We start from the raw sequence: 24,118 nt of genomic DNA on the forward strand, positions 1-24,118 counted from the left end.
TTCTTGAAGGAAGTAGATATGTGAATCTGGTATAAAATATTAGTAGCGAACTTTTAGGTTGAAGTTACTGTGTTTCTGGTTCTCTGATTATTTTCCTGCATTAATTCATCAACAGTCTTTTCAGGCACAGATACTGTTATGCTCTATTTTATAGTCACAATAAGAAAATAGCTGTCTCACAACTATGTTTATCACAACATTATTCACCATAGCTAAGATATGAAAAAACTCAGGTGACCTCAGTAGATGAATGGATCAAGAAAATGTGTATATACACGCACACACATAATGGAATTCTGTGCTTCCATCAGTAAGAATGACACTGCTACATTTGTTAGGAAATGGAAAGACTTGGAAAAAATCATATTAAGTAAGCCAGACAAACAAATATAGGTCCCATGGTTTCCCTTATTTGCAATAATTAGTATATGCCTAGTATAATCTTATCAGATGAGCAGAAAATTTCCAAAGCTATGTACATAATACCATATAAGATGATGCTAAGTGAAATGAACCTCAAAACAAGAACACAAGAGGTTTTTCTTTTCTTTTCTTTTCTTTTTTTTTTTTTGTGTGTGGGGGGGTCTGGTCATGGGGCCTGAACTCTGGGTCTGGGCGCTGTCCCTCAGCTCTTCAGCTCAAGGCTAGCGCTCTGCCACTTGAGCCACAACTCCACTTCTGGCTTTTTTTCTTTTTGCTTATGTGGTGCTGGGGAATCGAACCCAGGGCCTCAGGCATGCAAGGCAAGCACTCTACCACTGAGACACCTTCCCAGCCCCACAAGAGGTTTTTCTTTGTTGTTGTTTGTAATGTACTATTTTTTCTTTGATTTTTTTCTTTGTTTCTTTTGTATGTTCTTCCTCCTATGGTATATTCTCTGTTGTTACTGTATTTGATTTTGGTACCCTGCATTTTGTATATATATTTATCTAATTTGGGGAGGGGAATAACAAAATGCTGAAACAAGGACACAAGATGACCCATTGCAACAATGAGACTCACTAGACACTATGTTGGAAATGAACTTTAGAATTTATTTGGGGGGCTGGGGCGTGGGGGGAGGTAAGGGAAGGAAGGGATAGTGGGAGAAAAAGAAAGGAGGAGCTAACAATGCCTAACAAGAAATGTATTCATTACCTTACTGATGTAACTGTAACCTCTCTGTACAGCATCTTTACCAAAAACTAAAATTAAAAAAAAAAAAAGAAAATAGCTGTCTCATAGGGTTCAAACCGAAGTATCTGAGGTGTTCCCTTTTCGCCACTATGCCTTACTCCTCTTTTAGAGCACATGGTTTCAAATGGGGAATTGTGAAGGGTTGCTGAGTACATCAGACAATAGGGTACTTTACATCATACATGATGGCTTTACGCATGCATGTCTGCCTTGAGTACTAAGATCTTGCAGTAGGATCAGTGTGCTTACAGTGATGGTGTCCAGGAAGCTTGTGTGTGTATGTGTGTGTGTGTGTGTTAGTCTTGGAAGTATGTATGTTGGTCTTGGGAGTGTGTGTGTGTGTGTGTGTGTGTGTGTGTGTGTGTGTGTGTGTGTGTGTGTGTGTGTGTGTGTGTGTGTGTGTGTGTGTGTGTGTGTGTGTGTGTGTGTGTGTGTTGGTCTTGGGATTTGAACTTTGGGCCTAGACACTGTCCCTGGGCTCTTCAGCTCAAGGTAAGCACTCTGCCACTTGAGCCACAGTGCCGTTCCCTGTTTTCTGCTAGCTAATTGGAGATAGGAGTCTCACAGACTTTCTTGCCCGGGCTGGCTTTGAACCATGATCCTCAGATTTCAACCTCCTGAGTAGCGAGGATTACAGGTGTGAGCTACTGGCACCTAGCTTGTTCAGTATAGTTTAAGTATCCACATTCTTTATTTTGGAGTACAAGCTTTGTCTATAAAACCTGAGCTCATTTGATAGCAAGTGAAGGAAGGATTGAGTCTGAGACCATTCCAAGGAAACTATAGGACTTTGAATAGTACAATTTAAATGCTAATATGCATGGCATAATATATGAATGACTTACTTATAACCATGGCTTGACATAATCTTCATAAGTAATAAAATATATTAGAAAAGTAGCCTCTCTTCCTCCATGCATTACTACCCTTTTGTGGGTCTTTATTCCTTTTTATGCTACTCCATCCTTTTCAAATCTATTTGCCATGTTTACATTGCTTATCAATTCCTTTGTCCTGTCTCAAAATAGACAGGAATTTTATATATGGCTCTTTAAATTTTTATTTCCTGTCTTTATTCTCTCATTCTTTTCCCTTGATGGAGATTGCTTCCTAGAAAATACAGAAGACACAGGAGTATGGTTGACTTAGCTTTGTTTTTACAACTCAAGTCCTTCACTGCCTAATCACATCTACTTAAAAATTCCCTTCCTGCCAATAAAGGTAGGTTTTTCTTAATTGTCTTTTTGTATAGCCACGAACTCTCATTCTCTTGCTTTAATCTCCCAAGTACTGAGAATAAAGGCATAAGGCACCATGGCTGACTTATATATTTTTTTTCCTGAAAGTTTTCAACCCAGAGTTTTAAGTCCATAAATGTGGCACCCTTGGATACAGAGGCATACTACAATTATTTGTTTGCTTGGTGCACTGGTATAATCACAACTGCAGGGAGTATAATAAATCCAGTAAGTTTTTTGGCTTCTATTGTACAGAAATTTTATATTTAGGAGTTTAGTGTGATAGTATAAACCTGTATACACATGAAACTTATATTTAATATGTGTTACTATATAATTCTATGCAAATGAAGTATTAAATTGAACAGTTCATGTGAAGATTTTACATTAAAAAATATGTTGAGGAACTGGAAGTATAGCTCAATGGGCTTGATTCCCCAACACTCCTCACCCCAAAAAGTAGTAAGACAAAAGCTTAACAATTAACTATTATTTATTTAGGAAGAAATTTCTAAAGTAACTCTTCTCAAGCAACTATTTCCTGAATTGGAAAAAAAGAGGGGAACAATCCATTTCTTCCATAGATGGCAGTCTTAAGTACAAATGGAGAAGAAAGTTAACAAAATCTTGTGATACACTATTGATTATGGATAAATATTAGCAATGTGTATTTTGGGGGGGTTATTAGCAAGTAGGCTCAAATAAATCGTTGATGGAAAACTGTAAACTTGCAATGGTAGCACAAGCTATATTATTTAAAAATTAACAGGATAAGGTAGAGCTCAACTAGTAAAGACTTGGCAAGTCGGGGTGTGTGTGTGTGTGTGTGCGCGTGCGTGCGTGCGTGTGCACTTGCGTGTGTACATGTGCGCTCACCTACACGCTTACTGGTACCGGGGGTAGCACGAGCTATATTATTTAAAAATTAACAGGATGAGGTGGAGCTGTAGCTCAAGTGGTAGAGCGCTCGCCTTGAGCTGAAGAGCTGAAGGATAGCGCCCAAGCCCAGAGTTCAAGCCACATGACCGACAAAAAAAGTTGTAAAAATTAACAGGATAAGGTAGAGCACAAGTAGACTTACCAAGTGTGTGTGTGCATGCGCGTGCACGTGTGCCCCTACATGCTTGCTGGTACTGGTGCTTAAACCCAGTGCCTGGGTACTATCGTTTAGCTATTTATGTGAAAGCTGACATTCTAACCTTGAACTACAGCTCCATTTCCAGCTGTCAATGGTTAATGGGATACCTCAGAATCTCAGACTTTCTTGCCTGGGCTGGCTTGTAACTGTGATCCTCAGCTCTCATCTTCCTGAGTAGCTAGGTTTACAGGCATGAGCCACCAGTGCCCAGCTAATCATCAGCATTTTTGACAGAAGGACTAGAGTGTGGACCATCACTGAGGCTTTTGCATTGGTATGTATAAAAATAAAAGTCATTATTTGAAGTCGATCTTGGTCCTTAAAGAGCAGTTCCTGCCTCTTTTCATACTGCCTAGTCAATTTGGGATATTCTGTTTGTTATTCTGGACCTGGAGTTTGACTTCATCTTGGCCCCAGAACCCTTAAGAATATGCCCAACAGCCCCTTCCTTCCTTTCTTTCTGTGCTTATCCCCGTTGTTGGGCAACCCCTCACCTTTCTACAGTCATTGGACTGTCTGCTTCTATGTCTGGATACTACTGGGGACAGTCTCAGTTGCTGAGAAGGCAGTGATGTGTCTTCTCATTTGCAGAGGGCTGGCCCCAAATACTCTGTAGATGTTCCCTGCTTGATTAAGCGTTCATTCTGCCTGTACATATTACCCATCTCAGATTTGTTTGCTTTTGCCCCATTGTAGAAATAGTACCAGAAATAAAGCCAAATGGGAACTTTGGTGTTAACTTCAGTATCCAAGCTTGCTAAGGACTATATCCATCCATAATAAAAAGTGTTCTCTCTCCTTCTTGAGGAAGTTAGTATCACATGCTTTCCTCCTGTTTGCCAAGACCTTGTTTTATCAGTTAACTTCCCAGCTCTCTCTCCCCCCTTCTTCCCCTCTCTCTTCTAGCTACTATTTCTACTCTCTTTTTCTTTCTCTGTGCTGGTCCTAGGGTCTTGAACTCAAGGCCTTTTTACTATCCCTGAGCTTCTTTTGCTCAAGGCTAGTGCTCTACCATTGGAGCCACAGCTTGACTTCTGGCTTTTTATTCGTTTTATTGGGAATTAAAATTTCACACACGTTCCTGCCCAGAATGGCTTTAGACTGTGATCCTAAGATCTCATCCTCCTGAGTACTAGGATTGCATGCAGTGCCCAACTTAACTTTCTGCTCTTTTAAAAATAATCATCTATATGTAAACTTGAAACACAACATCTTTACAATAAAATAAAATTTATAAAAAGTCACTATGGTTGATTGAATTGGATGTTAGGGGAAACTTAAGTAACAGAAGTGTGACTTTGAAAACTAAACATTAAAGTTAATTCAACTTATTAAAAATGGTTAGTTTTGCTGGACTGTGACCTCATTTAGTTTTCAGCTTTAGCTGTGAGCATGGTATTTGTTCTGTGAAATAGTTCTTGCCAATGAGTGTGGCTGACCTACCTTCACCCCACGGTCCATTTATTCCAGTTCTCAAGTGTTACTGTTCCGTCGAGTTTCATTTTGACACACATAATTTTTACAAAGAGCATAAAAAGTTTTCCTCATCTAGAATTCCCCATATACACTTTATTTTTATATTTCAGAAAAGCCTGGCCTGGTCACAATTTAAAACAGAAAGCTTTAAGATGATGGAAACAGAAATGTGAGGCAGCTTTATGTCCTGGAGAAGAGAGAGTCCCAAGTAAACCCAGCATCCTCACTTAGCACTGGGGAGAAAGTGGTAACTTTTCCTTCCAGCTGTCCTTAGGGTCATTACAGTATAATGCCAGCTACACAAAGACTTTATTTCGAGTGCCTTTCTGTCCTCATGAATGTCAGTCTTCACAACTGCTACCATCCTGTCTTTCACCAACAAGAAGACTTAGTGGAGTGAGCATGAGTAACTCCTAGGGTCATACACCTACATAGTGGAGTACATTGTAACCAGGCAGTGTGGCTCCAGAAACCATGTTAATGCATTATGCAACACTGTCTCACAGGATGGTTCAGATGCAAAGGAATTGGAGATGGTGGCAATGATAATGATGGCAATTATGTGTGTATCTGCTTATTAATGTTGCAAAGAAAGTCCTATGCATTCTCCTGGCCCTGCCCTTGGACTTTCTTCCTTCTCATTTATACTGTTGACACAGTAAATGGCTTTACACTTAAGTTTTTAAGCCCTTATTTCTAAATTTGAGACAAAAAAAGAAGAAAATCCTTAATATATAGCAATTCTTTGCTTTAATTTTTTTTCCTTTTTTATCCTTATATATTTTCTCAAATTAATTCTAAACCAGCTAAAGGGAAAGTGTTAGCAGTGAGTATTAATTTTACTATCTTTAACTTGTATTCTGGAGCAACTTTTTTGATGGAGTGAATCATGATAGATTCAATTTACATTGAACTAAAGCCTGGATGCTCATAGACTTTTTAATCTGATAAAATAACTTACAGGAAACCAGATGCATTGTCTATGTTAGATTAATCATGAGGGCTGTAAAAGAATCTCTCAGAGTGACTGAGAGAATACGGTTTGTGTCTGTAAAAGATTGAACTAAGTTTGTTCTCAACTAACTCCCCCCCATTTTTGACATTAACATTATTTGTCATGATGAACCATCCTGCCAAATAATTGTAACTTGCTTAAATCTTCAAGCTACTAAGAAAATGTAATGTCACTATTAATCAAAGTCAAGTAGTAAGGTGTTCTGTCTAGTAAGCTTCATTATAAATTCTTCACAATGAATAAAATTTTATTCCTCATTAATACTTCAGTTACCTTTGTTTTTGTCAAGCAGTAACTACTTAAATCAGATGTTTTTAAGTAAATTGTTTAAAAAGGTTTGTGCTGATATGTGTAAATATAGCTAGAACCTTTTGAAGCATTGTGTTATAGGCAGAATATTAAGGATTTACTGGGATTACATGACTTCATGAGTTTATTCCTCCATATATAGGTACATATATCTGTGTGTATATTTTTTAATATATGTATGTATAAGTGTGATAGAATGGGATTTCAAAGAGATTGGTTAACTTATACAATTAACATAGTTGAGAGTTGAAGTCAGGTGTATTATTTTTTTTTTGGGGGGGGGTCCAGTCATGGGCCTGAACTCTGGGCCTGGGTGCTGTCCCTCAGTTCTTCAGCTCAAGGCTAGCGCTCTACCAGTTGAGCCACAGCGCCACTTCCGGCTTTTTTCTTTTTTCTTATGTGGTGCTGAGGAATCGAACCCAGGGCCTCATGCATGCAAGGCAAGCACTCTACCACTGAGCCACCTTCCCAGCCCCCAGTTAGGTGTATTTGTGTGTGATCTTAATCATTCTTTGATATTAATTGCTGTGATTTCTAATCAAACTGTTATGCTGAACCGTCTGAAATTTCAGAGATAAAGTAGGAAAATGCAGTTAGGCTTTTGAATGATACTAGATAAGTAAATGAGAATTGTAATATCCAAAACAATTTTAATATGATGAAAAACCCTGGGAGAAGCAGAGGAGAAGCACGGGAAGTTGTATCCTGCCTGTCCTGAAGTCATACAAAGGGTTGCTTGAGGGTCAGCTACAGTTCCAGCTATTCTGTACCTTCAGTGTATGGTGTCTTCCATGTTCAGACTTGTGTTCTGATTCTGAAAAATCTTCTCCCGTAGCCTTACACCTGAAATAGTCAGTACACCCTCCTCCCCAGAAGAAGAGGACAAGTCGTTATTTAATGCAGTTGTTCTTATTGATGATTCAGTGCCCACTACCAAAATTCAAATCAGATTAGCAGATGGCAGTCGTTTGATACAAAGATTCAATAGTACACACAGGTAAGCTGCTTTCCCAATAGAATATCTATTTTGCTATAATATAATGTTACTTAACAAAGTAAAATGAGATTTATAATATGAAATTCCTGGAAGTGGCGTTGTAGCTCAAGTGGTAGAGTGCTGGCCTTGAAATTCCTTATATTACTTTTTTTTTTGGTAAGTTGTGGGGCTTGAACTCAGGAGCTAGGCACTGTCCCTGAGCCTCTTTGTGCTCAAGACTAGTGCTCTACCACTTAAGCCACAGCACGTATTCTGGTTATTGCGTGATTAATTGGAGATTAGAATCTCATGGGGATTTTTGTGCCTAGGCTGGCTTTGAACTGCGATCCTCTAGGATTACAGGCACAAGCCACCGGCAACTGGCCCCTTGTATTGTTAAAGTGAGCTTTTGACAGAATAAATGGCAGTAGTCATGTATAATGAATAAGCAACCCCTGCAAATCATCCAAATCCCTATATAAATTCCAACCTAAAAAATAAATTAAGAGCTATAGTGTTGCATTGCTGCTGATTGAAGTTGAGTAGGGAAAAAAATCTTGGGTGAATTTATTTTTAAAAATGTAAGATAATTTTAACTTCAAGACTAGTCTGGGCTATAGTGAGACTATCTCAAGAATAACGACACCCTCCCACAAAAAAGTGATAATTCCAATAAGAGTTATATAAATTTTTATATCACAAATTCTTTGTAATATGAATTTGTGATATAAAAATATAGTGTAAATAGTTTGTGTTGGTGTCAAGTATAGTATGTTTTAACCCTTTAATACTTAATATTTCTTATGCACATAAAATTTTTTTCAGTTAAGTTTCCATGTATATGAGCATAATTTTTTAATATTTTTTCCTTCTTTCTTTTTTTTAAAATTCTTTTTGATGCAGTGTCTTACTATGTAGCTATATAGCTCAGGCTGGCCTTCAGGTCATGGTCCTGCTGCCTCAGCCTCCTTAGTGCTGAGATTACATGCATGCATGTAGCCACATGCAACTCATGTTGTCATAAACCAGCCTAGGTGTCCTAGCATTTTTTCTACTCCAGCATAAAACTTGTAATTTTAATATGGTAGTATTGTTAATACTTTATGTATAGCTCAGATTATTTACAGTAAAAGTAAATGTTCACTCCAAGTTATTCATTGTACTTTAATTGAAGACTGAGATAAATTTTCCCATTGAAATAATGTAAACTAAAGAAAATTGCACCACCTTTAAATTAGTTAGAATTGCATAACTTATATTATGATTTAATTTTTGCTTGCATGGAAATACTCCTTTAGTAGCATATTAATTTTTTATTTTTATTTCTTCAGGATCCTGGATGTTCGGGAATTTATTGTACAGTCTCGCCCTGAATTTGCAACTGTTGACTTTATTCTTGTGACTTCGTTTCCAAATAAGGAGCTAACAGATGAAAGCCTGACACTGCAAGAAGCAGATATTCTTAACACTGTGATACTCCAGCAACTAAAATAATACTATCTATGCAGTAGCATATAGAAATAGGTAATGTGCCATGTTAATAAGAAAAATACTTTTCTGCATAGAAATTATTATTATACCAGATAAATTTGGTTTTGTTTTTCTGTCTTCCAGCCTTGGTTTAAGTTAATTTGGACTAAGGGTAGACCATAAATATGTTCAAATTTTTAGTTGCAGGGCTGGCTTAAGTTGATAGGTTTTAAGTATTTAAGCCAACCAGTTTGTTACATGCTCGGTTTGTAACAGTGATGTAATATTTGTTTATGGAAAAAACCTCTTTTTTATATACATGTACTTGGTAAAATTTGCACTAAAGTTTCCTGATGCAGAAATGACCAACAGCCATTAAAATCCTTTTGATCATATAAGATAAAAATTTTTCTGTAATACATATTGAAAAGTATCTGTATTCTGAGTTTGATTGAAATTGTTAGCTCATGCAATTATTTCTCCTTTTAAGAGACTGGGGGTTTGTTTTGTTTTGTCTTTTTTTTTTGGCACTGGGGTTTGAACTCTGTGCTGGTTATTTTGGAAAGTATTCTGGACTTTTCTACCAGGCTGGCTTTGGACTTCAAACCTCCAGATCTCAAACTCCTGAATAGATAGGAATATAGCTGTGAGTCCCAGGTGCTCAGCTTCCTATTAAGATTTTTACACATCCTTTTACACATCCTCTGTTAATAGTATCACAAAAATACACTTTGGTCTTGTATTTTGTGGAACTATGGCTGTCGAAATTAGAATCCAAAGAAAAGAAAGTCAGCAACTCTTGAGATGGGACAAACAGCACTTTAAAAACAAGTCATTATAATTCCTTCCAGATTCTATCCTGATCACATTCATTTATCCATTTAACAGATTTTCTATCCATTTCTAAATGAGCAGCTCAGAATGTATTCTAATTCAGAACAAAACTACTGTACAAACAGAACAGTATCAATTCAATCAGGTAGTCTGGATCTAAAGAATTACTAGCCCAAATGTTTGCATTTCTACTGAAGCCAAGTATTTCTCAAATGATGAGTTATATCAAGAATAATAGAAAAGCTTTTTATTTTTTCTAGACACTGATTCATCTTTGGTCACCACCTCTGATTGGTTGGTTCTTTGTTTTTTTCTGCCATAAAATATTACAGAATCTGTTGGAGATTGGTGACTCACACCTATAATCCTAGCTACTAAAGAGGCTAAGATCTGAGGATGGATGTTATAAACCAGCCCTGGAAGAAAAGTCTATGAGCTCTTTATCTCCAATCAGCCCTCAAAAAGTCAGAAGTAGATGTGTGGCTGAAGTGGTAGAATAGCAGCCTTGAGTGAAAAAGCCAAACACGAGCTCAAAATCCCAAGTTCAAGCCCCAGTACTGCACTAAAAAAAACAAAAAAGAAAAAGTGCACAGGTGCATGCATGCATGCACATGAACACGGGTGCGTGTGTTATGTGCACACGTGCACATGCACACACACATTGAAATAGCACAGTCATTATCTTCCAAATCTATAGGTTGCAAGTTCAGCATAGTGCTCACTATGCTAAGATCAGGGTTTGGTTATGGTACACTCCTTTTAGGAGGATTTATGGGAAAATAATTTCCAGGTTGGTCCAGCTTCTACACACCACCTGTACTCCTTTGTTTATGACCCCCATCATCCATCCTCAAAGCCTATACACTGTGTCTTCTGACTCTTCTGTCATTACATGTTCTTGATGTCAACCAGAGATGTTCTCCTAACTAGATGGGGTCCAACAGATTAGGATTACTGTATTTGCGGATTGGGACATGAACATCTTGAGGAGTAAGAGAGACATTATGCTTGCCTACACAGTCTATGCTGTCTCAGATTCCTCATTCTAGGTACCCCATCCAAAGATTCTCAAAGCTTCACTGAACATGTTGATTACAGCATCAACTCAGAAGTCCAAAATTTTACCTGAATTGGCTAGCTGAAAAGTCCCAAATGTCATATACATCAAGTATAGGAGAGCATCTGTGTCTCTAGGGATATACTTCCTCTCTACCTGTGAATCTAGGAATCAAGTTACCTGCTCCACACATAATGGCTGGACAGCTATAGCATAGCAATTATAAACATTCCTGTTCAGAAAATGGGAGATGGAGTTTTAAAAAATGGAGTCACAGGTGCCAAGCAATGTACAAATCCAGCCAGACATTCCAGTAGGCTTCAGAGCCCAGGATTAAGCTGTGACTCAGTGCTCAGTCCACTGGAGTCTTCAGGCATCCTTCCTTCTCACAGAAAGTATTACATACCTCCATCTGAGTAGTTGTAGGAATTTGTTTCTTCTTTTTATCTTGGAGAGTGATGGAAACGTTTTTTATACCATACTCTCTACTTTTCAACTTAAGAGAGTACTTTCTGCTCTCATACTGTCAAGGTATGCCTCGACATTACATTGTTCAGAGGTATACCACTTCTAGTCCTAGCACTCAGGAGGCTGCAAATTGTGAGTGCAAGGCCAGCCTGAGCTACAGAATGAGACACTATCTCAAAGAAAAAGAGAAAAACTTGTAGGTGTCCTGTGAATGTCATGGAGATAGTGTAGCTTTCCTAGATAATCCCATCTATTTTATCTGACTCTGATACCGGAAGTCTGAGTCATATCTTTAATCTCTTCCTTTTGGGTTACTGACATCTGAGACATTAGCCCAAGTCTATACTGCCACACTCAGGTCCCTCTTCAATTCAGTGTCTTTGGCTATTTGAGTAGATTGAAAATTTCTTCGCCAAATTCTGGTTGCATTACACTTATTTATTTGCTCTCTCCACAGTATAGCTGTTTACATTCACAGTCTACTACAGTTGGCAAGAAGAGAGCAGATAATACCTTCCACTATTTTCTTGGAAATCTCTCCCATGGTTTCTGCGTGCAAATAAGTACAAATCTCATATAAGTTTGCAACTATATAGCAGTGATCTCTTTAATTTTCCATAAATATTGTATATTGCCTTCCAGGCCTTCAGTGGCCACACTTCTGTGAACTATCTATTCATGACTTAATATTCGTTGTTAATCTCTACATTTCTAAGTGTGTCAAGCAATCAGAGCTCTTTTCAATGTACCTCCCAGTTCCTCCAGTCTCTCCCATTCAGTTCTGAAACCACTTCTACCATTTCTTGGACATGGAGACTTGTACTCTATTTCCAGGCATCTAGAAGTTGTGTACACCTACCTACTCAGTGCTAGTTGGTTTGGGTGTGTTACTATTGGGAGTCATCTTTTCCTGGGCTCACTGGTTAGTTCAAGGAAATTAGGATTTTTGAGTCCTGGAAACACTAGTACTTTGATAAGACAAGTATAGATCTTAATATTGCAGAATTCTGTCATAGAAGATAATTTTTCCTTATTTTCCATACAATAGAATGCCCTACACCTGTCTATTTTTTGAAAAAATTTAGATAAGAACTCTCATGAAAAATAACCAGTGATAAACTACATTAGGGTTTTGAACTTGGAGCCTTGGTGAGTACTGCTGAGCCATGCCTCCATGTTTCTCATTAATTATGTTAGGGGTAGGTTCTTATCCCTCTCAGGTGTGTGACTGAGCCGCCTCCACCTACTTTAGGGTTGCCATCTTCACCTAAAGCTTCCCATCCTTAACTAAGATCACAGGTGCATACTATGAATTACATTCATGAACTGCTGGTACCTGGCTAGTAAAACTACCTTTTAAATGAAGCAAAGTGATTGTCCTGATGAAGTGATTCTTGAAAGAAACATTTTAAATAAAAGGTCATTGTCCTGTTTGGATTAACAGGGAAAACATTTACCAAGCCTTGAAGTTTTCCTCTGTCTTTTGTTTTGTTTTGTTTTGCTTTGTCGGTGTGGGCCTGAACTCTGGGCCTGAGCACTGTCCCTCAGCTCTTCAGCTCAAGGCTAGTGCTCTATCACTTGAGCCACAGAGCCACTTCTGGCTTTTTCTGTATATGTGGTGCTGAGGAATCAAACCCAGGGCCTCATGCATGTGAGGCAAGCACTCTACCACTGAGCCACCTTCCCAGCCCCATGTTGTTTTTTTAATCAATGAAGTAGAGTGCCTATAGATGCACATACAAAAAAAGACTGCCATTTTTGTATATAAAATTTATAAGATGCAGATGTTAACATTGGGAAAGGGATTGAACATCCAGAAGTGATGGCCACTACTTTCACATGTGTTGTGTTTTGCTTCATTGAGAGTCATTTTTAATACTGTAATTACTGTAACTTTAAACATATATAATTATTTGGAGAAAGAATTGTCATGATGCGCAAATAGACAAGTGTCTAAGGACAGTCATTTTGCATGATGTATGTAATCAAAAGTTTCAAAAAAAAGTGTTTGCTTACTAATAAAGAATGTTTTCATTGAAACTCATTGAAAAATTTTTTTTAAAATTTCTTCAGTGTGTAGTTTTACTTGAGTAATTTTCTTCTGAATCCTCTTTGGGAACAGTGAAGAACTCAAGTCACAGTAATGCCATCTCTGTTTTCCATGGCTGCTTCTGTTTTGCGTTCTACCTACACAGAAAGTTCAGGTGCTTCTTAACTTTTGTCACCATGAATTTCTGAAAACATCATAAAGTGTATTATTACAAAATGAATTGTTTCCCCTTCAGAGTTTGTGTCCCTGAATGGTGATAACAAAGTAATGTGTTTGTGATAAATATTGTCATGAAAAAGTTTTCATCATCATTATATAATTTTCAATTAAAGTGTCTTTTCCAATTAAATAGTTTACAAAAGGAGTCTTAGTGCATATGTATAACACTGGGTGTTTGTTTGACGCATGAAAGTGGCATCTGTACTAGAACTAGTAACTAGCTGTAAGACATTTAGCTCAACAGTTTTGTCTCTATGAAGTCATAGCTGTGATCTCTTATCTGGGCAGGAAGGCACTTTTAGAAAATTGAACTTGATGATTGTTTTCCTTTAGATAGGAGATGCAACTCATAGGCAGCTGCTACTTGAATTCTGCAGTTGATATCTAAGGGCCTCGCTGGCACAGTTGCAAAGGCAGGTACCAGGAAAGAATGCAGGTGAATCACTATTTTTTTTATTGTGTCATACTTGGCTTTTTTAAAAGGCCCAATAAGCAATAGGTAACTTAGAAACTAGTGGAGTCCGATTTCAAATATAATTTGCAATGCATTACTTTTTCTATATTGTCTAATCATTGAAGTGTGTGTGCTAATAGGCACCATCTAAAGATCCAGAGGATTAAGGATAGATTAAAGACAACTGCCTTTTTTTTTGAGTTACCAAGTTCTCTGGTGTCCTTTTGCTCCTAGTTTACATTAGCATGGCAATACTGATTCAGATTACTTGGGCAACATGCTTTGTGACTTCTAACTTTAACCTAATAGAAGTGAGTACTACATATCCTTTAATGTTTTTGCATTGACTTTGTTTTTACTATCTTTAAATAATTGTATATGGGCGGTATCATTTAACAAAACAGTAGGTTAATAATTTATTGAAGGCCCTATATCTGCAGGTAGCAAATTATATTAAATAGCACTCTGTTGAGTGTAGGTCCTCGGAGAAACCTTCGTTCTTTCTTCGATGCTTCAGGGTATAGCTATCCTTGTCTTCCTCAGTTACCTTATATTACTTACCAAAGCATTAGCAATTTGGGTATTTTCTTTTTTTTTTTTTTTTTGGGGGGGGGGTCCAGTCGTGGGGCCTGAACTCTGGGCCTGGGTGCTGTCCCTCAGCTCTTCAGCTCAAGGCTAGCACTCTACGCTTGAGCCACAGCGCCACTTCCGGCTTTTTTCTTTTTGCTTATGTGGTGCTAAGGAATCGAACCCAGGGCCTCATGCATGCAAGGCAAGCACTTTACCACTGAGCCACTTTCCCAGTCCAATTTGGGTATTTTCTTGTTAATTTAATTTTGATTTATATCTACTAATATAGTCTCTGCCCATTCACCAAAAGTCTCAGAAACTGAATTCTAAGAGAGTGGGGATTTGTCTTATCTACTGTTGTATTCCTAGAATCTAGAACAATATCTTCTCATGGGAGTCACTCACTGAATGGTTCAAAAAATAAATCAGTGAATTACTATATAGACATTGAAAGAATATATGTACTAATAGTTTCAAAATGCTACCACTGGTAATAGAATGAATTTGTACATTTTTATTAGGTTTGGAGTGTGTGTGTGTGTGTGTGTGTGTGTGTGTGTGTGTGTGTGTGTTAACTTTTAAATAGTTGTACGGTGCCATTTAACAAGGCAGTTTTTGAATACAATGCATCTCGATCAGTGTCACCCACTTCAACATTCTCACTCACCTTCCATCCACCCTTTCCTTTACTTCACATGGTTCTTGACTATATTCAATTTCCAACAAAATAATCACCAGGAAATAGCTACTTGCAAGAGCGGGAGGTGGGACCATGGGGAGAAGGGTAGATAATTGATTAAATTTTAAAGAAGAAAAAAATGCCAGAAGTGTCTACCTTGTTCATTTCCAGAAATGGTACATGTGTAGCTATGAGTAAAATATCCTGGCTATGGATTCCTTTACGGAACTAACATTACATGAAATGCTTGGCATTTGCAGGAACACAGCAATTTATGAAACTGGAAATTGTGGAGATCTAGAATGTGGATTCTACAAGTTTGAAGACCAGGAAGAACATTATCCTAGAAAGACGGAGTAAAACCCCACAACCTATTTGGTAGCTCTTATTCAGAAACAACCAAATATATGCTGGCCACTTGACAATCTACTTCTAGAGGAGAAAGGATTATTTTCATTTATAGACCTTGTGTCTTTGTACAGACTGTATAGTGCCAACCTAACAGCCATTATTCAATTTGTTTTATTAAATTAATTTCACATAATTTAACGGAAGTCACTACACCAGCCAGCTCACTTCACTTAGTACTTTACTATTGAGATTCTAAAAGTGTGAGAGAAGTTAATGAAATTTAATCATAATTAATTGAGGGTGCTAAGATGTATGTAATAAGTTTATGAATAGCTGCATACAGTCATGATAGTAAAGGCTTTAATCATGTAGCACTCAAGCCTCTGAAGTTTGAGGAGCTGTTGACTTTGGCTTCCCTTTGTTTGGCTGCACTTATAAAGAAGATTCTCACTTTCATTATGTCTTGTTCTTGTTCTCTGCATTATGCAATCTTCCACGCAAGCGGCGGCAGCAGCCCAAGTGAACTGGAGTCACCAATTTCCAAGTAACCTTTCTAAACAGATAAAAGTATCTGCAAACATGGCATGATTTTCAGTGTTCTTGGAATTATTTTTCAGAAAGAAAATGATACTATAATGCTCCCTTAATTTTGGATATTCCTTAAGAGATCCCTTTCATGCATATCAAAACATTCAACCAATATTTCAGTATTTCATTTCCATAGGATGTTTTTTATACTATATTTGACATTAAAAATGGCACTAAAGCTTCCAATTTGTAAAAATAAGGTATTCTGTATATGTAGTCCTTGAAATAAGAGATTAATTTTAATACAATTATATTCGTAGGTATTGTAATCCTTTTAAAGTTTTTGTTTTAATCTTTTTTATTTTGTTGTAATAAATGAGACAAAAGCTGACTAGATTCCTGTCACATTCATGCCTTCATGATTACATGTTCATTTGACCTCACCTCATGTGCAAAGAATAATTAGATGACTAAATTCATAAATTGTTTCCTCAGTTTTTATATTTAAAAATACACCTTTATTTAACCTACTAATGAAAGTAATAAAAGCTGTTTGTACTTCTAGAAGTTTTTTAAAAAAGATATGATGTAAATTTTATTTCATACCTGCAAATAAGTCCCCAGTTTCACTTCTGTGGTTCTTCAGATCTAGATTTTACATAGGGAATTATCTTGAAGTATATACAGAAGCATTTTATCAGTGTTCCTGCTATAAATAACAGACATGCTTACTTTTACTTCATGCATATGTGGAAATATCTAAAAATCTATCTGAGGGTAGGTAGGTTTTTTTAATTTGTTTTTTATATACTTCTAAGTCTCCAGCCCACATATAAGCTTTAACCTTCATTCTTGTTTCTCTTTCTTTTTGGTTTCACTCTGTTTGTTATATATTTTTTCTCTCTCCCTCCCTCTCTTTGTCTCTGTCTCTGCCTCTCTCTCTCCTCCCTTCCTCACCTACTCTCTCCTCTTACCCCCCCTCCTTCCTTAAATCTCCCCCTCTTCTGTCCTCCCTTCCTATTTTCTCTTTTGCTGGGGAATGAATCCAAAGCCTGGTGTTTGCAAGGCAAGTACTCTACTACTGAACTACACAGCCCTCCATATAATTCTGCATGATTTCCACAGCTTTCAAATTCACTGGAAACTTTTTTTTTTTTATTGTGAAAATACTGTACAGAGGGGTTACAATTACATGGGCAAGATAGTGAGTACATTTCTTATCAAGCCTTGTAGCTTCCTCCTTTGTTTACCCTTCCCATCCCTTCCCATCCTCCCCCTCCTCCACCCAACCCCCCCCCCCCAAGTTGTAAAGTTCATTTTTGACATGACAACTTGTACTTCTCATTGTTGCAACAGGTCCACCTGTATCCTTATTTAAACGACTTGTTTTTCCCCTTCCCCTCCACAAATTATACTGACATCAAATACAGTGAAAGCAGGGGTTATACTGTGGGGGAGGGACATACAAAGCAACAAAGAAATAATCTTATAATTGCGTTAGAAACAAATGCATGAAAGAAAAAAAAAACATTTGAATATATATCTTAGGGTTCATTTTCCTAACATCACCTTATCTGACCTTTTCTGCTTGACTCATACATATACTGGATATTGCAAATAAGGGAAATCATGGGACCTATGTTTCTTTGGGCTTGGCTTACTTCACTTAATATAATTTTTTCCAAGTCTTTCCATTTCCTAACAAATGGGGCAATGTCATTCCTTCTGATGGAGGCATAGAATTCCATTGTGTATATATACCACATTTTCTTGATCCATTCATCTACTGAGGGGCATCTGTGTTGGTTCCATTTCTTAGCTATGGTAAATAATGCTGCAATAAACATAGTTGTGCTGGTAGCTTTAGTGTGGTCTTGTTTGTAAACATTTGGGTAAATGCCCAAAAGTGGGACTGCTGGGTCATAGGGGAGCTCTATGTGGAGTCTTTTGAGGAACCTCCATACTACTTTCCAAAGTGGTTGAACAAGTTTACACTCCCACCAACAATGAAGTAAGGTTCCCTTCTGTCCACATCCCCTCCAGCATCTGTTGTTATTAGAGTTCTTGATTTTTGCCATTCTAACTGGGGTGAGGTGGAACGCGGGTGGGAGATTAGAGGCCCTGAGACCAGAGTAGTTAAAGAAGGTGGAGGAGCTCGCCAAGGAGAACAACATCCTATTTTCCAGCATCCAAATTATCCCATTTCCAGGGGGAGTTCCGGGAAGATGGCGGAGGAGAAGCTGGAGGCTAAACAAGCTCTCGCATGGAAACTTTTCTTGAGATACCATCCTAATGGTGTAAAGGGGAAGACCAAAGTGGATACTACCGTTCCAACAACAGGGACAAGTTAGGACATAGTCAACTCCAGGGATTTCCAGCAAAGCCGGATAGTAACATATCTTTTGTCAAGGACAACTTTATACTCACATTGGTGTTAAACTGTCAGCATATTTGTTAATTGAGGAATTCTCTACAAATTCCTTTTTTGTGTGTATTATGAATGGTTAATTACAAAAACCAGTTTATAATAAACATTTAAGGGGCATTTAGTTTGTAATTGGAGATAAAGCCCTTTACAAACATATACTTTTTTCATGACATAATTGGGATTGTGTAACTTTTCTTTTATATGGTCTGCTCAAGAAACCTAAAAGATAAAAGGAATAAGTGTTATTCTTATTTTCACAGGGAAAAGTCCAATGACTTTAGAAGACTCCTCTGTAGAAATGAAGTCAGTGTCTTCTAACCTTTGCTGTAGTTCAGTTCCCACTGACTTTCAGGGAAGGAAGATGATGGATGATCACAAGGGCTATGGCTGATACTCTGATAGCAAAAGACTAGTTAATAAGAGAAAAAAGTAACAACTTCAGTGAAGTTTTCTATGAGCTAGGCCTTTACAAACAAAGATCCAAAGACCCAGAGAAAATTACCTGTGAGGAAATGGATAGTTATGTAGAAACGATTGGACCAAATAGCATGGTGTAATGGCAATAGATGGAGTGGGGGAGTAAAAAAAAAAAACCAACCAACCTGTTCTGATTTTTTTTTTTTTTGGCCTATGTGTAATATATGAGATGAAGACACTTCAGAACAAGATCTTCAAGAAGAGAAGAGAAAGGAGGGAGATGAATTTCTATGTTTTATGGCTTGCTTTGAGAGAGAGAGGTGCTAGTTTCTATGACCTACCTTAAACAAGAAGAATTCTGCTTTCTATCCATCCCTTCTGAAAGAGAAAGGTCAAAGCCAGTAGGCAGAGTGTTTGTGAGGATGCTTCCCAGGTCTAGCAGTCTAGCTGAAGTCTTCAGCATGCCAAAGGGCCGTGTTTTGTGTTCTGATACACCCCTCATAGTTAATATTTTCCTTTTATTTATGGGGCTGGGTAGCCCAGGCTCGTTTTTCAAATTAGAGATGCTGCCTGCAGCCTCATGAAGATTACAAGTGTATGCTACTATACTTGGCTTCCTTAATTTCCCTATAGTGATCATCAGAATAACTACACACTGGAATACTAATTTTGTAGATTATAAAATTAGGTAGTTTTCTAGAAAATATGGTAACTACTGGATTAATTGCTAAAAAACCCTCATAAAATATTAAATGTTTAGATTTGTAATTTTTATTCTATTTAATCTCTTGGAATTGTAATGTTATAATTGTTTTATTTTTCCTTAATATTTATTTGCTAGTTTTGATGTAACTTCATTACATCAAGAATGATGTAACGAAGTCAAGCATGGTAGCTCATACTTGTAGTCACAGCACTCTGGAAGCTAAGGCAGAAGGATAATGAGTTTGAGGCCAATTTTGGCTACATAGACCCTGTCTCAAAAGAAAAATGTGTCAGATATGGTGTTTGAATTAAAAGTTCTGGCACTTATTCTGTAAGAATATTATATCTTTTTAACCGGGGTTATGACCATCACTTCTTTTTTCATTGGTGTATAGAAAGAATCTTGTAAAATCTTGTACTTAATCACCTTTGACATATTCACATTAGGCCATGGGATAGTGATACTTACTTTTCCCTCCACCAGGGGGCGGGAGATGTGATTGTTGAGAAAGAATTCCATAGTATCTTTACCTTCGCTGCTTTAATAAATGGTATGACCAACATCATTATCACTAACAGTGCTTTTAGTGGTGTTCTGCAGTATAGAAATAGTTGCCTACCTATGATTAGCCCTTTCAGAAATGTAATAATGTGAGATTGTTAAAATGGTGGTAGTATCTGTGTAGTCTTAAGGCCTGAGGCTCTTTTCAGCATATCACCCATTGAACATTACCAGATGTTCATCACATGAGTGGAACACTCATTAACCATTCTGCCCGGAAAGCATTTAACATATCCCACCAAGTTCTTCAGTCTCTCAAGTAGTACATTGTCCACTGTCATAAGATTGTCTCTACCCTTTTTTAGCCTATGTCATGTCACCTCCTGATTGCCCTAGCTAAATTCTGATTTTCTTTTCTACCTTTGCAGTTGCCACTTCTTACCACAATAAATTACACTTTAATCTATACCTTGTCAAAATTATTGATTCAACTTTCCTAATCATTGAGTATACGGAGTGATCACAGTGGTGGAGTTGCAAAATGAAGATGAAAAGGATTGCTGTAAGAGTGGACATCCTAAATCCCCCATGTGCCTCCACTACTAATGTATTAAGGTTCTCTGGAAGAACAACCAATAGAATGAATGAACATATATACACATGTATATATGTATATGTAAAGAGACTATATAATAATAGTGCTTATTCGATTGGCTTACACTAACAGAAGCTGATAGCCCTACAATGGATGTCTATAGGCTGGAGAGATAGGAAAACCAATAGCTGCTCAGACAAAAAAGCTGGAGGCCTTTGAACAAAAGGAGCCAATGATACAGCCCTAGGCTAAGAATAGAAGTCTGGACAGCCTTAGAGAGTTGATGATGCAAGAATATATCCAGAGAAAATGAAATCCTGCCTAGAAGAGGCATTTGCTCTTCATTATATCATATTTACAATAGCCAGGATATGGGAACAATCTAAGTGTCCTACAACAGATTCCTACTCTTTCCTAAATGGTTCTGGAAAAATAAGAGCTCTCCTGTCTTGTTGAAATAGAAATGAATAATGCTTCCAGGAGTGAGAAAACTAAACATTATAGAAAAATAGTTATGTGTTTGTTAACTGCATCTGTTTCCTCCAAGAGAGAGGCAGAGGTTTTGAGGAAGTGAGACAAATAAAAAGAGACTAGGTAGCCAAGTGCAGTGGCTCATGTCTCTAATCCTAGCCACTCAGGAGGCTGAGTTCTCAGGATTGAGGTTCTAATACAGCCCTCGTAGGAAAGTCCATGAGACTCTTACCTCCAATAAACTACCAAAAGGTAGAAATGGAGCTGTGTCTGAAGAGCTAGAGTGCTAGCCTTGAGCAAAAGAGGCTCAGGAACAGCACCCAAGCTGAGAGTTCAAGCCCCAAGACCAGCAAACAAACAAACAAAAAACCAAACCAAACCAAACCAAATAATGCAACAAAAAGTAGTCATGTCTAATTTTCTAAAGGCAATTGACTGTAGCTTCCATGTCTTATAGAAGTCAAAAGTTCTACCTCAAATTTTACCACATTCCAAGCAGATTTGTTAATGAAGATCCTTGTCTGTTTAATTAGTTTGATTTGTAAACCACCATCTCAGTATTACCATATATTCTTCGTGCCAATTCCATGGACACAAATGTTGAGCTAAGATACTTCTATGCCTCTGATTCTACGCTTAAAAATATCAAACCTTAGCCCACAAGACCTTTCTTATTGGTAGCCACCTTCAATAAAAGGAGATGACAGGACAGAAATACTATAGCAATTCGAACAATTGCAATGTAATCTCAGCTGTTTTTTTTCTTTTTTGTGCTGGTCCTAGGTTGCACTCTACCACTTGAGCCACAATTCCACAACTGGCTTTTTGTAGTTTGTTGGAGATGCAAGTCACAGGGACTTTCCTATCTGGGCTGGCTGTGAATAGCAATCTTCAGCTCTCATCTCCCGAGTAACTAGGATTACACAGTAAGCCACAGGCAGATGCCCAACAAGTGAAGGTACTACCTGGTCCTTACAGGGAACAAAGCATTTATGTTATTTAGAAGTCCTTCCAGGAGCCCATTCTTCAGGATGTTCCTTTGTCCTCATTCCCTGTTTATGCTATTAAATCTGAACTCCATGTATGGAGGCTAGATGCTTTCCAGAATTCCAAATTTCCTATTAAGTCAAATAATTATTTTCTGTCTCTAACCATAAGCTTAGACCCTGAGAAAAACTGATATGTTTGATAGAAAAAAAAGTAGGATAGAAGGAGTTCAATAGAATTTGCCTTTCCTAGAAATTGTAGTAAAGTTGTCCAAAAAGAAATGTACTCATTACTTGGCTTATGTATCTGTAACCCCTCTGTACATCACCTTTATAAAAACAACTTTAAAAAAGAAATTATAGTAAACAGAATTTTCCCCATCCAATCCAAACTGATTTGATATCTTAAGAAAAGTGTGGATATAGCATTGTAAGTTGTTTTTAAATGCCATTTGACTAGAGTTTGCAACCTAAGACTATAAAATCTTAGCATAAGAAATACTTTATTAAAAGTAAAGTATACAAGGATCAAAGCCATGTGCATGTCTGATAACAATGTTCTCTCTCAAAGAAGACCTTGATAAATACTGTTCCTAATCTACTCTGACCAGTAAATGGCCTTGATCCTGGCTGTTGGGTCCAGAGTTACTCTGGCTCTATGTGTAAACTGAGGGCTTATGTTGACTTTGGAAACCATACAGCTCTTCAGTGACCAAATACTTGGCATTTGTAAGCTTTCTAGTATTCACATGCACAACTCTCTTCTGGGTTTTCTTTGTTCTGATTTATATAGTCATGGATTTAACTTTTTCTTATAAGCTTATTATTGTACAGGCTTTGAAAAGTATAGCATTTCCAAGTGAATTGAGGGGGCACATCCCTAACTTGGTTATCTCTAGAAAACCAGCCTCCTATTCTCATGCTTTGTTCACGATTTATTTTTTCAAGAAGTTATAAAACTTAATATATGGCCTTCTATACACAATGGTGTTTATTTTGATGACATGGCTCACACCTGTAATCCTAGCTACTCAGGAGGTAGAGATCAGAAGGAATGTTATTCAAAGCTAGTCTGGTTAAAAAAGTTAGCAAGATGTCATCAAAATCAATAAACCAGGTATAATGGAACATATCTCTTAGCATAAATAGGAGGTATAAATAGGACTGTGGTTCAGTCCTGGCACATGCAAAAATACAAGATAAAAGACATTATCTGAAAAATATCAATGACAAAAGAGTAGTGGCATGGCTCAATTGGCCTTGGGTTTGAACTTCAGTTTACTATCTCTCCAAACTTCCCCCCCCCCCAAAAAAAAAGATAGAATGGAAGCTGAGCATGGAAAAAGCATAAGCAACCAAGAAAAACCAGCATGTCCCATTTCTTCAGATGCCTGAACTAATTTCTAAATTAGATTCCACTAGGTTGGCGTCCTAGACTAAGCATTCTTCAGATTGCAGGATTGAAATTGCTTATTTCTCAGATTATTTGTTCATGCCTCAAATGAGCTTGTATAAAATCAGATGGCTTAGCAAACAAGGAAACCTTAGGCAAATCCTTTAAAGTCTTATGGCATAATAACATTCTAATTCTATCTTCTATTGGTGTAAGTCTTTTGCTCAATACTCTGTGCAAAATAGTGAACATTCCTCTTAGCTGTTTTAAAGTTTGTTTACATCTAAATGGATCAAGCCTTTTTAAACAACTGGGAACATGATAACAAATGATAATAAAGCCACCTGATTGGTCAGCATCTTGGTCTTAAAATTGTCTCCTCTCCAAACTTGACTCTCAACATTTGACCAAGAAAATAACATGACTGACAAGTCATGAGGGAATGTTAATCTATCCTCTTAAAGATGCTTTTAACTTTGTGATGCTTTTAGATCTTGTTAGGATTGTGAACCAGGATGGCAAAAGAAAAAAAAAAAACAGATTTTGTTCATTTATGTTTAGACGTGGCATTTGGATTCTTCTCTCTGAATGAGTTTTATCTCCTACATTGCTC

The 24,118-nt window shown here is 37.4% G+C and overlaps 1 protein-coding gene across 2 annotated transcripts in view; it reads left to right on the top strand.

The window, feature by feature from the left end:
* Ubxn2b (UBX domain protein 2B) overlaps window positions 1–16,183 on the top strand; it is a 38,169-nt gene extending 21,986 nt beyond the window's left edge. Inside the window, exons 7-9 of one of the 2 annotated variants that reach the window (XM_069990767.1) lie at window positions 7,188–7,349; window positions 8,660–8,852; window positions 15,390–16,183. In XM_069990767.1, coding sequence (XP_069846868.1) covers window positions 7,188–7,349; window positions 8,660–8,822 — 325 coding nt within the window. In that variant the 3' untranslated portion in view covers window positions 8,823–8,852; window positions 15,390–16,183. Of the gene's footprint in view, window positions 1–7,187; window positions 7,350–8,659; window positions 13,545–15,389 lie in introns of those variants that run through there. The other variant, XM_069990766.1, reaches the window with a different exon arrangement.
* The last annotated feature ends 7,935 nt before the right edge of the window (window positions 16,184–24,118 follow it).

This window comes from Dipodomys merriami, unplaced genomic scaffold (assembly GCF_024711535.1).
Source record: "Dipodomys merriami isolate MVZ:Mamm:240054 unplaced genomic scaffold, mDipMer1.0.p SCAF_4, whole genome shotgun sequence".
NCBI lineage: Eukaryota > Metazoa > Chordata > Mammalia > Rodentia > Heteromyidae > Dipodomys > Dipodomys merriami.